Source organism: Euprymna scolopes, chromosome 41, assembly GCF_053919585.1.
Source record: "Euprymna scolopes isolate OS-2025 chromosome 41, ASM5391958v1, whole genome shotgun sequence".
NCBI classification, from domain to species: Eukaryota; Metazoa; Mollusca; class Cephalopoda; order Sepiida; family Sepiolidae; genus Euprymna; species Euprymna scolopes.
In genome coordinates this window covers 17,981,207-17,997,922 of record NC_136522.1, presented here as the reverse complement: position 1 = coordinate 17,997,922, position 16,716 = coordinate 17,981,207, and the positions used below count along the sequence as shown (strand labels likewise).

General features: G+C 36.1%; 1 protein-coding gene and 1 pseudogene across 2 annotated transcripts in view; one reads left to right on the top strand and one right to left on the bottom strand.

Annotated features, from left to right (window-relative positions):
• Positions 1 to 16,716, top strand: part of LOC145266367 (glutamate-rich protein 6-like) — a 104,416-nt gene that overhangs the window by 77,538 nt on the left and 10,162 nt on the right. For both annotated transcript variants that reach the window (XR_013864707.1, XM_080121990.1), the window contains exons 10-13: positions 504 to 589; positions 2,760 to 2,915; positions 4,026 to 4,254; positions 13,245 to 13,324. Coding sequence is in view for 1 of the 2 variants with exons in the window: in XM_080121990.1 (XP_079978116.1) it covers positions 504 to 589; positions 2,760 to 2,915; positions 4,026 to 4,254; positions 13,245 to 13,324 (551 nt within the window). In the remaining variant the exon portion in view is untranslated. The remainder of the gene's footprint in view (positions 1 to 503; positions 590 to 2,759; positions 2,916 to 4,025; positions 4,255 to 13,244; positions 13,325 to 16,716) is intronic.
• Positions 5,121 to 5,237, bottom strand: LOC145266724 (5S ribosomal RNA; annotated as a pseudogene).

The window sequence follows — 16,716 nt, the reverse complement described above, 5'->3', positions numbered from 1 at the left end:
GGCAATGTCCAACAGTGGACGTCTGCAGGTGGAGGCAAACGGCCGCAAATTGTTATCTTTACTATTATATAAAAGGAGCTTTGTATGTACGTTTATTCCCTATGGGTTCGAAAGCGGCTGGATCGATTTTTATGAATTTTCATGCAAAGATACTTTATGTGCCTGGTAGTGTTATTAGATAGGTTTTGTATCGGAATGTCTTTGATAAGTATTGATAATTGAAATAATCTAATGATTGAAAGAAGGAACAGGCGATTTTTACCAAAGTTAACAACTAACACAGCCTAACATCACAAATACATTTGAGAAGTTTTATTGCCATACAAGCTGAAAGGTCTGACATATAAAATCAACATTAGGTTCTCTGAAATGACAGGGACGCGTTCAAATGAATGTTTCTGTTTAAAGCATAATTGCAAACTCTTTGTCTTTTGTTTTCGTTTTCGAAATTGGCATAATTCCAACCAAAATATTTTTAGTTCTTTTTTCTTCTTCTCTTACAGACTATGTCAGAAGGACCCTTGGAGAAATTTTATGACAACGGACAAAAATTTTTCACCATTTTTGCCGATGGAACCGGAAATATTTTGTATCCTTACCAAAGGTGCTCTTCCATTTGTGTGTGTGTGTGTGAGAGAGAGCTTAGTTTGTTGATTGGTCGTGACTTTGGTTTGTCATACTTAAATTTGAAATAACAGTTTTACCACTAAAAGCGTATATTGGTAAGAGTCTGTATCCAGTGGTTAAATTGACACACTTATTTCCATGGCAGGTGTTCGTCTGAGCTCCAATCCCTCGTCCCCCCCTCGCCAATCTTTCACGAGAAACACCCGTCTGGCTGAAACTACTGTCAATAATTTTCCCCACTCTTTATCTGTGCCTAAATCCAAACGTAGATTCCATGAGCAAAGCTTCTTTCTTAGAACTGCACGCCAGTGGAACTCTCTGCCGCTTGCCTGTTTCCCACCTGACTACAACTTGGACGCCTTCAAATCCAACATAAACAAACTCCTGACAAACCGTCCCCTTAAGTAAGACACTCTAACTAAACACCCAATACTAATGACTACTACAATACTATCTCATTGATTACTGTATACGCAATAACCCTTATCCCTGAGTGGCCTTCAGGCCTTGATAAGTGGTGAACCCCATGTAAAAAAAACACAAAAAAAACTTATGTTTAAAATAGTATTTATGTAAGTCTGTCATGCTCAAGTATTTTCGTTAGTCTATCAGGCTTAAGTTGTAAATAGCATTTATGCTAGTATATCAGACTTAAGTTTGAAATAGCATTAATGTAAGCGTTCTTGATAAATTACAGGAACGTATCTGTAATTTGATTGCCCCTCCCACACTTTCTCCTTCACTGCAACCTCTCTCTCACAGACGTGATGTTGCTAGTCTCAGTCTTTTCTACAAATACTATTATGGCATGTGTTCTTCAGAATTATCTGATCTATTCCTTGCTTCCTTTGTTCCAGCTTGTTTGATTCGTTGGTCTAGAGGTCTCAATCAATTATTTTAATACCTCATTGTAATACAACTTCCTATTCCAGTAGCTTCTTTTCAAGGACTACAAGGTTGTGAAACTCTCACCCTGCTCATTGTTTTCCATCTACCTACAACCATGATCTTTTCAAGACTAAGTTCAATAGGCATCTCCTGTTTTGCAATAATCAGCTTTCGTTCAAGTTAGCTCCTTGCAGCAAGTGACTTCATGCCTTGTCTCGAGCAATTTCCATAAAAAATATCAAGCTTAAATTTGAAATAGCATTTACGTTAGTATATCATGCTTAAGTTTGAAATAGCATTTTCATCGATTTAACATGCTTAAGTTTTAAAATGGTATTTTAATTAGTTGGCCAGGCTTAAGTTTGAAATACAATTTAGTTATCCTTAATTTTAATGAAAAAAACAAAAAACAAACATTGTTAGTCTTTCTCTACTTTGTCGTTATTTCCATAGAAAGTGCTCAACTGATCTCTAATCCCTGGTTCATTTGTGTGAGACATTCAAAACAAGAACTCGTCTGATAGCACAAACTGAAATGAACTTTTCTTTCTTGCTAATGCCAAGCAAATTTCTATGAATAGCATTTTGATTTCAAGAACTCCCCGTCTGTGGAACAAACTACTATAAGATTGCTTCTTTGCAAGGTGCAACATGATCTCCTTCAAATTCAATATTAACAAATACTTGTCAGGTACCATCAATCCTCTCATAATATTCTTCATAATTCTACTGACAATTTATCCTTCTCATAAACCTTCATCATTGAATGCATTTTAACCTTTTTTTATGCATTGTCGCATACATAAATAAAAAAAAATTAAATAGGATTTTCATTAGTAGATGCACACATTGAATGGACATTCTTGGTTGTCTCCCTTAGATAATCAACAGACCTTGTTACCTCAACAGTTCTACATCTACTATTCCAAGCACTCTCCTCCATTCTTTCAACATGATCATACCATCAAAGTCTCCTGTTCTGCAGTCATAATATCTAAATTTTATCTTCATCTGAGTTCTGTTATTAAAAAAATTCATATTATAAAATAAATCATAAACACGATTAAAGCCAGGGAATGCTGACGGGGCTGTCCAGGTACTTTTTTGCAGGTCAAAGTGGGCACTGACCTCTTAATCCCACTTTCCGACCCTGATCTCTAAGTTCTTACTGTAGGAGAGAACTAAAAACTCTCCTTGGTCGACAACGGTAATGCTCTGCTGGTTAGTCTCCTTAATCTTGTCCGTTATCCGACTGGTCGACTGGCCGTGTTGATTACAGCCACAAAACCTTGCCATTTTACGTATGTTATCTATCATGAAGGAAACGGAAGAAGGCAGGTGGCGGCCATCTTTGAGCATACGGGATATGGAAGTTGTTACCATGACAACAGAAATGTCAGGTAAGTGGGAAACAAAAACCCTATCACTGTTTCTCTTTTCAGCGGCGACGAAGCAATTCTACAAGATAAAAAGGTACTGTGGACTGTGATTAAAATGGTTACTGGAAAGTGACGTCATGAATAAGCATATATGTATATCGTCAAGAATGAGAGTTCAGTAGAAACGTTGTTTTAATTTGAATAAAATAAAATACGCATCAAGTGCACTTGAAAACCAAATCACAACGTAATATTAGGAAAATAAACAAATATTTTACTTGTTTGAAATTTATCACAAATATATTTCAGAGGTATACTCCATCTTCAGTGTGTTGTTTTATTTCTTTTTTTTCTTTTTCTTCTTCCTTGCCATGTTGTAAATTTGGAGCAAGAAGTCTGTTTGTATAGAGCCGCACGTTGTATCTGGCGGTTGTATTTTGAAATGTTTGAATTGTGCGTAGGTAACGCAAGAATAACGTCAAGAATGAGAGTTCAATAGAAACGTTTTAATTTGAATAAAATAAAATATGCATCAAGTGCGCTTGAAAACCAAATCACAACGTAATATTAGGAAAATAAACAAATATTTTACTTGTTTGAAATTTATTACAAATATATTTTCTATTGAACTCTCATTCTTATATATTTAACAATACAACAGTTATATATATATATATATATATATATATATATATATATATATATATATATATATATATAACTGTTGTATTGTTAAATATATAATTTTCTAGTTTTCACTTTTCAAATGCTTGCTAAAATTATATACTCCTGACAATTCTCAAAATTAACACAGAGATGAATTTATTACATTCTTCTTTTCTATTTTGCATTGTGCAATTCATAACTCCGTAACCTGAAATGTAAACATTTCTTTGTTTTTTGTGATAATTACGATTCTGGTAATTTTTTATGGGACACAAAAATGTAGATTAAAATCCATCTGTAATATGCATATATGCACACCTCTGCTTTCAAATGGGCGTCGCCATGTCTTTATATCAAACATAATGGCAGGAAAATATTTTATATGGCTTTATTTTATTATTATGACATATTGCTAAATGTTCAAATGTTATTTAAATGATGATTTCGTGTTTCCATTTCTTTTAGACTGTATATCGACCCTAGCGGAGGGATTGAAGCCAACGAGAAGGGTGAGATCAAACGGAGATGGCAATGGCATCAGCCAGGCAACCATGTACATGCCCCACCTTTGCAACCGATTCATGTTGCTCTCAACAAGTCTATCGCAATCAAACTGATTTCACAACGTAACATTCAACTCAATTTCTTCACCAAGAAAAGAAGCTGCAAAATCAACATGGGTGTCAACGTTAAGGTTTGTTTTAGAATTTTTTTGATGAGGATTGTATTGTGTTAGTGAAGTTTCAAATCCTTCGTCGCCAGTGTTATGTTGGTGTAAGTTTCAAATTCCTCGTCACCAGTGTTATGGTGGTGTAAGTTTTGAACCTCTCATCGTCAGTGTTATGTTGGTGTAAGTTTTGAATCCCTCATCGCCAGCATTATGTATAAGTTTCGAACCACTCATAGCGTTATGTTAGTGTAATTTTGAACCTCCCCACCCCCATGGCCAGTGTTATGTTAGTGTAAATTTCGAATTCCTCATCGCCAGTGTTATGCTAGTGTAAGTTTCAAACTCTTTGGTGCCAGTGTTATGGTGGTATAAGTTTCAAATCTCTCATTACGAGTGTTATATTGGTGTAAGTTTCAAATCCCTTGTTGCCAGTGTTGTGATATTGCAGACAAACAGTGATATAATTAACAAATAGTGTATTAACAGAAGTATGTTACACGTCATGATCACGTCAAGAATTTTTATATCTATGTTTAGATTTAACTAGCAGGGTACCCAATGTTACCCGGGATTGAATGAAAAAGCACCAAATGTTTCACACTGCCAATGCCACTATTGTTATCGAAATCGGCGAAATCGGCCATTTTTCAATCAAATCAATTGATTGCTTGCTCTAGGGAGGAAGCTTCACATGTCTTCATGCAGTGACTACCATGCTTCCATTCAGTCTTGAAAGACAAAGGATACCCCCTGTAGGGGTAGTAGGGCATTAATTATGAGGAAAGGGTTGCACAATCCCCAACCACACCTCTCCTGAATCGGCACTGTTTGAGTCCAGTGGCAAGAAGAAGACCAGGACGACTGGAAACAATGCCGAGATAAGCGGAGAACACATACAGCACCTGAAAGTCCCAAACGGTCACCCATTTAGTACTGACCAGGCTCAACATTGCTTAACTTCGGTGATCCAGTGGGAACCGGTGCGTCAACGTGATTATGCCGTATCTTGCAGTGACTTAGTCCACAATATATTGTAGTCTACATTGCACTGTAGAGAACCTACTGTTGAGTCTATAAATCTATTTTATATAATGGCTTGAATTGAAATGCAAAAGTCAAGTATCATAAGGGTTGCTCAACACTTTTATTTTGCTCATACTGTTTCTCTTTAGACTTTTTTTCTTTTCAACCAGTAATGTGTTATGAATAAGTTAAAACTTAGGATCACACACCCTTGGGTCTCATTATTTATTTTCATGGAATCAATTAAGCAATTAGTTTAAAGCAATTTTGTGTAACCATGGTCCCCCGTGAGTACACAGTGAACAAGGCATAAAAATGACTAAGTTCAGTATTTGCCTCTCCTCCCTCATTTAGCCCCAAAAGTTCCCAGGGGACGTCAAATCCAGGTGAAAATGAACAAATAGTGCAGTTTTAGGTCTTAACATATATAAATTTGAGTTCTCCACCATGCAAAAAAAGAAATGACTAAGTCCATCATTTGCTCCCCCCACCCGCATTTAGCCCCCAAGGCCTTAATATATTTAAATTTGAGATCAGCATTGTGCAAAACTGCTAAATAGACATACACAGAAAAATTTTGGACAAATATGGTAAAATAGTCTAAAAAATAGAGTTTTTATTAGCCTTAAAAGAGCTCCTGGGTCACACCCAAGAGTTATCGTGAAGTATAGACAAACAAAATTATATAGAAATTTGTTAGTTACAACTTTTCAGAAAATTTTATAAAATTCAAGACATCAATTTTTTTTAATAAGCACAAAAGTGTCATTTTTAGCCATTTTAACCCAAAAGGCAACCCTAGGAGAACAACTGGAGATTTCCCGGAAAATCCGTTCTGTTACTTTTTTACTCATATCATGTTTAATGTTTGTGCAAAATTTTTAAAAAATTCCAAGGCGTAGTTATTGAGAAAAGTGCAGATAAACGGACTAGGGTGAATTTACAGGTTCACCCTCCTTTTGTCAGGGGACCAAAAATGACGCAATCAAATGAAAATAGAAAGTAAAAAATTAACTGAAAAAGATTTTTTATTCTTAAAGTAAGAAAGAAATGGGATGCATTAAAAAAAAGGTGCTTCTTTGTTATTAGAGCGAATTTCAAAAATCCAAATATCGAATTTCAAGTCAAACCAATGGTGTCTGCTTAATTGTCGTGTCAGAGTAGTGAACATATCCAAAAAATCACGAAAAATGATAAGGTAGAAAATTAATTATTAATGGAAATAGTTTTCAAAGAAAATTATCGAAAACTGAAAGTTTTCCTAAAAAAAAAAAAAATAGGCAGTAGAGTTCGAATCGTAACAAGGGAGATAATTATTTTCTGATAAATTTGGAAGCCTTAGGCCAGTTCTAAACTATGAGTTACTTCTCTTTTTTTCCACATCACGTGTCCTAAACAAAATTGATGCAACGTTTTTTGCTTTTTTTTTTTGAAAATTTTTGTTTTATGTAATAATGCAGTAATATTTAACGAAAATTGAGACATGACAATTAAGTAGATATCATTGCTTTTAACTGGAATTGATATAAAAAGTAGATACCATTATTGTTTTTTAATGAAAATTTATTTTTTCGACTTCCGAACTTTGCACTTATAACGAAGAAGCACAAAAAAAAAGGATAAAAAGTATAACGAAAATAAGAAGTAAAATAAGAAACAACAATTAATAAATGGTACAATGAGGAAAGAAGTGGCTAGTTACTTTTAATGCATCTAAAACTAAGCTTCTATTTTACATCTGGCATCAATTGAAATGAACGGCTCTTGTTTTGAAGAGGCTTCATGTTTTGACAAGCTTCTGGGCTTGACCTTTACTCCTGATCTGAAATGGAACACATACATCAAATCCGTTGTTAAGGTTGCTATCTATCGATCCAGTAGATATCTCACTGCTGATGCAATTCTTTATCTATATAAGAGCCAGGTAGGTTCAAGAATGGAGTACTGTTGCCACATCCGGACAGGAGCTGTTAGAAAGGACTTATCCTGCCTTGATAGAGTTCAAAATAGACTTCATAGCTTTGTAGATGTTATTTTCTCTTCCCTGCAACCTCTTTCTTACAGAAGAGATGTTGCGAGTTTGTCTCTGCTTTATCGTTATTTTCATGGCAAGTGCTCGTCTGAGCTCCAATCTATGGTCCCTCCCTCGCCAAACTTTCACGAAAACACTCGTCTAGCTGCAAACACTATCAATAATTTTCCCCACTTTTTATTTGTGTCTAAACCTAAACATAAAATTCCATGAACAAAGTTTCTTTCTTAGAATTACATGCCTGTGGAACTGCCTTCCGTTTTCCTGCTTTCCAGCTGACTACAATATGGTCGCCTTCAAGTCTAACGTAAACAAGTTCTTGATGAGCTGTTCCACTTAAGTTAACAAATTTACCGAATTTCCATTACTAACGATTACTATTTTGTCCAATTGACTACTGTACACTCTTAACCTTTATCCTTGAGTAGCCTCTGGGCCTCGATAAGTGGTGATACCTCTGTAAAAAAAAAAAGAAGTATAAGATGGAAAGAAAAAAATGGAGAAGTTATTTATCTCCCTTGCATGGCGAGAAGATGTGACACAAGGGTCAGAAACTCGGATTGAAGAGGTAGCGCCCTAGAGGAAGAGCACTCTGGCCTGCAAAAGTGGCCTGGCTGGCAGCCCTGTAGGCATTTCCCGGCAGGGGCGCCATAAGCGATTAGCAAAAAGATAATCCCTCCCCAAAGAGAAAAAGCAAAACCTTGAAGAATGGACCACCTAGAACTGCACAGGATTAGTAACATGCTGCAGCCAATAGGAAACAAGCCATTTCAGAAATGGCCTAGATTCTGTTGACTTTGGAGCCGAGGGGGAAAAAATGGCTGACGAAGAGAAGAAAAAGAAAAAAACAACAACAACAGTAATAATAATAAAAATAACAACAGCAACAACTTCTTGCTAAACTTTCACGAAAAATACTCGTCAACTGAAACCATTATCAATAATTTTCCCCTATCTGTGCCTAAACCTAAACGTAGATTTCATGAACAACGCTTCTTTCTTAAAACTGCACGCCTGTAGAACTCTCTTCCGTTTTCCTGCTTTCCAACTGACGACAATATGGTCATTTTCAAGTCCAAACAAACAAATTTTTGATGAGCCGTTCCCCTTAAGTAATCCAATTTACTAAATTTCCACTACTAACGATTACTACGATATTGTCCCATCGACTACTGTACACTCATTAACCCTTATCCTTGAGTGGCCTCCAAGCCTTTGTAAAAAAACAAACAAAAGGAGAATAATAATAACAATAACAACAACAACGCTAAGTAAAATAAGAAACATAATAAAAAAGACTAGCGGGACCTGTGGAAATTCCACAGGGGATTCGTTCATATGTAATATATTGATGTTGGCATTCTGTAGATGTTCAGTATAAATGGAGATGCTCTGATATTATTGTAGCTCTTTTGTTAAAACTGCAAAAGTATTTATCTAACCTAGCACAGACGCCCGGCAAAGCCCGGTCGTAAAGTACGCTTAAATATGATGTTTTAATTCTGGCAGATTTCATATATATTATTATAGAGTTAATGTTCTATCGAATTTCATATATTATAAAGTTGCGATTTAAAAAATAAAAAGTATGTCCATATGACTTGGGTGCATCAGCTTGAACCGATACCAAAATCTTATGAAAAGAATATATATATATATATATATATATGATGATTGCAACGTCTTGTCAGACGAGTGCCACTCCCTCAGAAAATTAGTCCATGAGCCCCAAAATGACTTCCATCGCCACAGGACCATTTTAATAGACAAATGCCTTAGGGAGTATCTATACACAGATGATGTTACAGAGTCTTAACTTTGTACGACAGCTAAGTCTCTGTTCAAAATGTTGAGATCCAGCAACAAGCAAGAGCAAGATAGCCAGCAACAAGTTAAGCTATATATATATATATATATATAAAGAATTCTTGGTAAAATTATTTATTGCAAGAAATGGAAGTCCATAACAATTAAACGACGCACTCAGATCACTCGGATGTAAGCGGGAGACACAAAATAAAACACGCTATCCTATTAATATATAGATAAAGCAAAAAGAAGGAGAAAAGGTCGAACAAAAATAACTAAACAAAGAAGAAGAATCAGAGGCCCACAGTATTAATGCTGGAGTCCCCCAGGGGTCCATTCTGGGCCCAACTCTCTTCCTGATCTACATCAATGATCTCGCAAAACACATACTTAAATCATTCGTTGACATCTATGCTGATGACACGATCATCTATGGTAACATATCAAAGGCCGTAAATAACAGTTCTCTCTAATTTTCTCTCCTCTGATCTTGAGTGCGTGGTACAGTGGGGGAAGAGATGGCTGGTTATTTTTAATGCATCTAAAACCAAGCTCCTATCCTTACATCATCAACGCTCTGATCTCCATCTGGCATCAATTGAAGTGGATGGCACTCGTCTAGGGGAGGTTCCATGGTTTGACAAGCTTCTGGGTTTGACCTTTACTCCTGATCTAAAATGGAACATGTACACCAAGTCTGTTGCCAAGGTGGCTGGGAAAATGGTGGGATCCTTCTACCGCCCCAGAAGATATCTCACTACTGATGCAATTCTCTATCTGTATAAAAGCATAGCACGTCTAAGGATGGAGTACTGCTGCCACATCTGGGCAGGAGCTGCTAAAAAAGCCTATCCTGCCTTGACAGAGTACAAAATAGACTTCGTGGCTTAGTGGGGGATGCCCTTTTCTCTTTCCTGCAACCTCTCTCCCACAGAAGAGACCTTGCGAGCTTGTCTTTGTTTTATTGTTATTTCCATGGGAAGTGCTCGTCTGAGCTCCAATCTCTGCCCCCCCTCGCCAATCTTTCGTGATAAACACCTATCTAGCTGAAACTACTGTCATTAATTTTCCCCACTCTTTATCTGTGCCTAAATTAAAACATAGATTCAATGAACACAGCTTCTGTCTTAGAAGTGCATGCCTGTGGAACTCTCTTCCGTTTGCCTGTTTCCCACCTGACTACAACTTGGATGTCTTCAAGTCCAACATAAACAAATTCCTGATGAACCGCCCCCTTAAGTAAGACATTTTATCAAATCTCCAATACGAACGGTTACTATGATACTATCCCATTGATTACTGTACACACAATAACCCCTATCCCTGAGTGGCTTCTGGGCCTTGATAAGTGGTGACCTCCATGTAAAAAAAGGAAAAGAGAAGAAGAAGAAGAAGGTGGTTCTATGCTTTCATGACACATTCATTCTGTCTGGTTGCTCTGACAATCCTACTCTACTCATGTTGTGTTTTAAAAGAATAAATACATCTTTTTGATTTCATTATTTAATCTTCCTTTCTTTTTTTTTCAGTTATTTTTTTTTCCAGTTGTTGATTGCACTATTTTTTTTTTCTTTTATGTCTTTTTTCCTATATTTTTAATTTTTGTTCTTGCATTCACGAAAAATTTACCGCCATTTTGATGTTTTGTCATTTTGCGATGTCCAAATCAAATTTCACCGGTTTTATGGAGTGTAAAATAAATAACGTTTATCTTATGCATTGCCTGCTTATATAACCGTGTCTATGTACGTGTTGCTCTATCGCATTTATACAGTCTGGTGTGTATACACGCGGTCGAGCCCCTTTAAGGGCCCTTAAGTTGTCTATCTACTTGTTGTGTATTTTTAGTAGTTCTTAACCGTGTGTGTGTGTGTGTGTGTGTGTGTACGGGTTAAGAGTTCACCATACCTTTTTTCACTATCCTTTGTTTTCTGCGGTGCGGTTCTTCCCATCACTAGTCAATTCAATAAACTGTAAAGAAGCATTCAAGATGAAAAGATGACGCCGATTTTCTGGCTAGGATCTCTTTATTTCGTCTACGAGTGAACCGGGGACCTCTTGCATTGCTGATTTAATAAGCTTTCTTGCGTTTTCATCGACACATCTTTGTCTGACCCTTCTGGCTCTCAAAACTATCTCTAATGAAGTCTGACTACCAAGCTTCGACTCCAGTCGACTGTCTCCCTAAATATCTCATGTGCGTTTCTATTCATATCAGGGTGTATGTGTGGGGGTTATAATTAACCGACCTGCACTCAAAACGCACCGATCCACTTTCTAGCAATGCAGGTGTACGTCTTGTCAATGGAAGTTACTGAGTTTGATATGCGTCACCGGTAATCCCATTGACCTTTCTACACTTACCCGACGCAAGTAAGTTGGGTTCAAATCAGTACCGCGTTAACCGCATTACTGACACACAACATTTATATGCGATTTAAACCCTGATCAATATAGAGTAAGAATTACAATGAATTAATTTCATTTTACTAGTTTTTACTTGTATTTTTTATTATGGGTGTTGAAAATTAGTGTCATATTTATATAGCTATCCATCAATGTATAAAAAATGAAGATAGGTGGACGAAGTATAAAAGTTGACACATTTATTGATCACATTTACAAGGATGAAGATAAACCACATGTGTGTGAAATGAATCCTTTCAGTTCGTCCAGTGACTTTTTCTTGTTTCAGAGTTGCCAACTGGACCAACTAATTATTCAAGTTTCTTAAGGTTGTTTAGTTCTTTACAACTATAAGACACAAGGGTGAGAAAATGGGATTGAAAAGTCAGCGCCCCAGAGTGCCTACACAGCCCCATTGGCATTTCCCGGTGATGGCGCCTCAGGCGATTAGCAATAAACTAACCCCCTTCTCAAAGAGAGAAGGCAAGGCCTGGGAGGGTGGACCCTTTAGAACTGCACAGAACTAAACTCCCACCATAAAATCAACAGAGACTGGACCATTACAGGAATGGTCTAATCTCAGTTGATTTTGGGAGCTGAGGATAAAATCCCTAAGCTGAGCTGAGGATCTTTTAAACACAAGGTGGGTGTAGAAGGATTAACATAGCAACCAGTCAGAATGCATGCAATCATCGAAGCATAGAACCATGTCCTCCCTCCTTCCTTCTCCTCCTCCTCCTCCTCCTCCTGTTGTTCTACTTTTTCTCTTTTTGCTTTACTTTTTCTCTTTTTGCTTTACTTTTTCTCTTTTTCTTCTTATTTTACTTATTTTTGCTGTTGCTATATTACGCTTACTAAAAAAAAAAAAAAAAAAGAGATAAGTTGACGGGAGATAATGAAGTTCTGTTGCTTATGTCATGTGACGAATGTAATTACAAATGTCGGACAGCTTTTATTCTCCATATAAACTTTATCGAAAACTGTTTTTTTTTTATTAATAATTATTTTTTCTACCTTATCGTTTTCTGTAATCTTTGGATATGTTACTACATGCAGCATGACAATTACGTTGTTGCCGTTTGTTTTACTTGAAATTCAGTATTTCGAATTTCGTTCGTTTAATATAGAAGCACAAAAAAAAACGAAAAGAAAAGAAATATTTGGTTAAAGTTCTGAATTTTTTAGATAAGGGTTGATTTTTTATGTTACTTGTATTGATCGGACTATTGTTCTCATCTTGAGTGTTATTTGCACAATGTTTTGGTCAGATTGGCCTTCAACCGTCTTCAGGCATGTTGGTTGTTGTTTGAAAAAAAATAGAGAAAATTTACTGGCTCTGTAGATATTTTCGTATTCTTTGAGTAAGATTCTATTTTATGGTTATTGTTTTGTATTTGTGAAAAAATTGGTTGACAAAGATAATCCCCGGTCAATCTTTATTAGAGTCGCCTCCCCTTTGTCAACCAATTTAAAAAAAAAAATACAAAACCACAGCCATAAAATAGAGACTAACTCAAAGAATACAAAAATTATGGAGCCAGTAACTTTTCTCTTTTCTTTTCCAAACAACAACCAACATGGCTGAAGACGGTCGAAGGCCAATTCAACTGAAACGTTGCACAAATAAAACTCAAGATGAGAACAATAGTCCGATAAATGCAAATAATATAAATATTTTGTTGACTTAAATTACAATGCGTTTTTTGCATAATTTATCGATTGTCACTCAATATTTCTTTTCCAGCCTGTGAATGTAATGAAGTCATCGCCTCTCGTACAAGATGAGAACGATTTTTACCTTGAAGACAAAAAGACAACCATTGAGTGAGTAAGAACCAAACAGCAACATAAACGAGGTGCTTTCAACAAGTTTCCAGACTTTTTTCGTATGGGTACTTATCTGGATACTACACACGAGAAACTCTAATCCCCTTTGAAATAATCACTTTCAGCTACAATGCACTTGTTGTACCGTTCCAACAACTCTTGGAAGTCCTCTTGCGTGAGTGTGTCAATGACCCTCATCACAGTTTTTTTTAACCGCCTTAATTGTCTCATAACGATAACCTCTAAGGTTTTCCTTGAGCTTAGGGAATAACCAAAAGTCACAGGGAGCAAGGTCTGGACTATAGGGAGGGCGAGGAACAGTCATGATGCCTAATCTGGGTCAAATAGTCTGTGATTTTCTCTAAGCATGCTTAGGACAAACTTTATGCAAATCTTCTGCATCTTCAGTTCCTCACGAATAATTGTGTGAACAGTTCCCTACACTGACATCAAACTGTGCACGTTTTGTCTCCATAGAAATAGGATGGTGCTTATCCATGAAATTCCTTATTTTGGCCAATCAACTCTGGCCGGTGTCATCGGAAAATCGCTTGCTGATTTACAAATGTTTCATTTACCAAACCGGATGAACTTCCTTACTCCTTCCACACCTCTCATCATCTCTCACAGACTACCTGCCTTTCTTGAATCTCTTATGCCACTCAAAAACTGATGCTTGATTCATGCAAGATAGTACAAAAGCAGTCTGATGTATTCCATACATTTCTGTGGCATTTTTTCAAAGTTTAAAACAGAATTTTATTGGATATTGTTCTTCTAAACTGTCCTCACGTCTAGATTACATTTGTGAAATTCACCAGTTGTGACAATGAGGCTTTAGTAAGGTGTATTCCAATTTCTGCTGTAGCTGTTCATTTGAACCTGCAATTATAAAAATTGGTCAGTTATCTCATAAGATGTATAGCAATAACATACTGAATTTTTAAGAGTCTATGGCAATTTTAAATGCCTGTACAAAAAAAGTCTAGCAACCTATTGAAGGCACCTCGAATGTTAATATGGAGTTTAATCATAACTAAGTATTGCTTAGAATAAATTGTCATATAGTGCAAGCGGCGAACTGGAAGTATAGGTCACCCAGGCCCATGTCATTTGAAAATCGCTTACTGATTTACAAATGTTCCGTTTACCAAATCAGATAAACTTCCTGTTTTAGTTTAAATTTTCTGGCAGCCATGTTTAAGAGCTTTTTTTTTAATTATTTATATAAGGTCTAAACTATAGGATGGTTGACGAACTTCTTGATGCCCATCTTAGTCAAATAGTCTGTGATAAGGATGAAGTGCACAGTTTTGATGTCAGTGTGTGTACAGCTCCCACACTGATATCAAACTGTGCACTTTTTGTTTCTATAAACACACGACGATCCTTATCCATGAAATTCTTTATTTGGTTAATCAACTCTGGTGTTTTGACTTCCTTACTCCTCCCATACATCTCATCATCCCCCACAGACTCCCTGCCTTCCTCGAATCTCTTATGCCACTCAAAACCTTATGCTTGATTCATGTAAGATGGTCTAAAAGCAGTCTAAGCATTCCATATATTTCTGTGGTATTTTCTCCAAGTTTAAAACAGACTTTTTTTGCATATCATTTTTCTAAAGTGTTATGTTCAGATTGCATTTTTAAAATTCACTAGCAATGACAATCAGGCTTTAGTAGGATGTCTTCCGATTCTTTCTGTAGCTGTTCATTTGAATCTGAAATCTTAAAAATTAGTCATCTCATAAGATGTATAGCAATAACATGCTGAATTTTCAAGAGTCTACGATAATTTTGAATGCCTGTACAAAAAAGTCTGGATACTTATTGAAGGCACCTCACACACACACACACACACACTCACACACGCACACACACACACACACACACACATATATATATATATATATATATATATATATATATATATATATATGTGATTACTTAATTTAATCACATAAATTAATATACAAAAGTATAAATTTATGCGTAAACTTTAAGGATTTACTTCAACAGTGCTAAATACATAGGTAGAGCTAGGTAGTAAGTTATAAAATATGTATAGCACTTAAGCTTAAGTGCCATATATATATATATATATATATATATATATATATATATATATATATATATCCCTGATAATGGTTATATCTGCTTTTATTCATTAGTAGCGGGGGTGCCCGGCATTGCCCGGGTGTTTGGAGGTGTGGGTGTTGGGGGGGGGGGGGGTTAGATCAAAACAAAATGGAAACTAAATAATAAGCGAAGTGTTTAAATATTAAAAAAAAAAACGATGTTAAATTTATTAAAAACAACCGGAAAAACAAATACCCCCCCCCCCCAAAAAAAAAACAGCCAAAAAAGTTTTGGGAGGGAGGTAGGCTTGAAACCAAATCCTTGAGGTTAATAGTCTGATGACTTAGCATGATGCCACGAAGGTAGAGGCTTGAGAACAGCCGAAAATAAACGTTTAAAAACGCAGGTGGTTGAATGTCACCGTATCGTTTTCTAGGTCAAACATCACGCCCTAGTAGTAGTAGTGGTAGTAGAGAAAATGAATTCACAGCGTGAATTTTGTAAGATAAAAGTCGCTGAAATAAGATATTTATGACGTTTCGTAAATCATAGATATTATAATCTAAGGAGTATATAAAAAGTTCTAAGGCATAGTACCCCCCCCCTCCCGAAGAACTCTCTCCAAAAAAGCCTTTGGGAGACATACAGAAAAAATGCACACACACTAACACACATTTTGTCTTTTATATATATAGATTTCTCCTTATTTTTATTTTCTGGTATTTGTGTCAGTTTAGAATAATCAAAATAAATGTAAAACTCTAGAGACTGTTATTTGTCCCTTAATGTTATAATAATTCAGACACACACACACACACACACACACATACATATATACACACACATACACAAAACACACATATTCATATACATATATTTATCTGGTTGCAATGAGCACATCGCTTGTTTGAGATAAAGTAGATTCATTCCATAGTCAGATTTCGCTGCGGTTTTCTTAGTTAATTGACTTTTTTGTGTGTGGCGCATTTGCTCATGTGGCAGAGTATTCGCCTCACATGCAAGAGGCTCGGGTTTTGAATCCCGAGTTTGGATATGTCTAACTGATGAGTCCAAATAAATCTGGTTTGTTGGCTGTCATGGCTCTTGTGAGCTGCGATGTTGTTTGGCTGTGGAAATAATTCTATAATCTTTCACATTCTGAAAATACACACACACACACACATATATATATATACACACACCCACCATTATACAACAATAATTCGTGATTGCATTTAATATTTGAATCTGACATAACACCATTGTTAGTATCTGCCATTTCGTATGCATGTATATTTTTGAAGACTG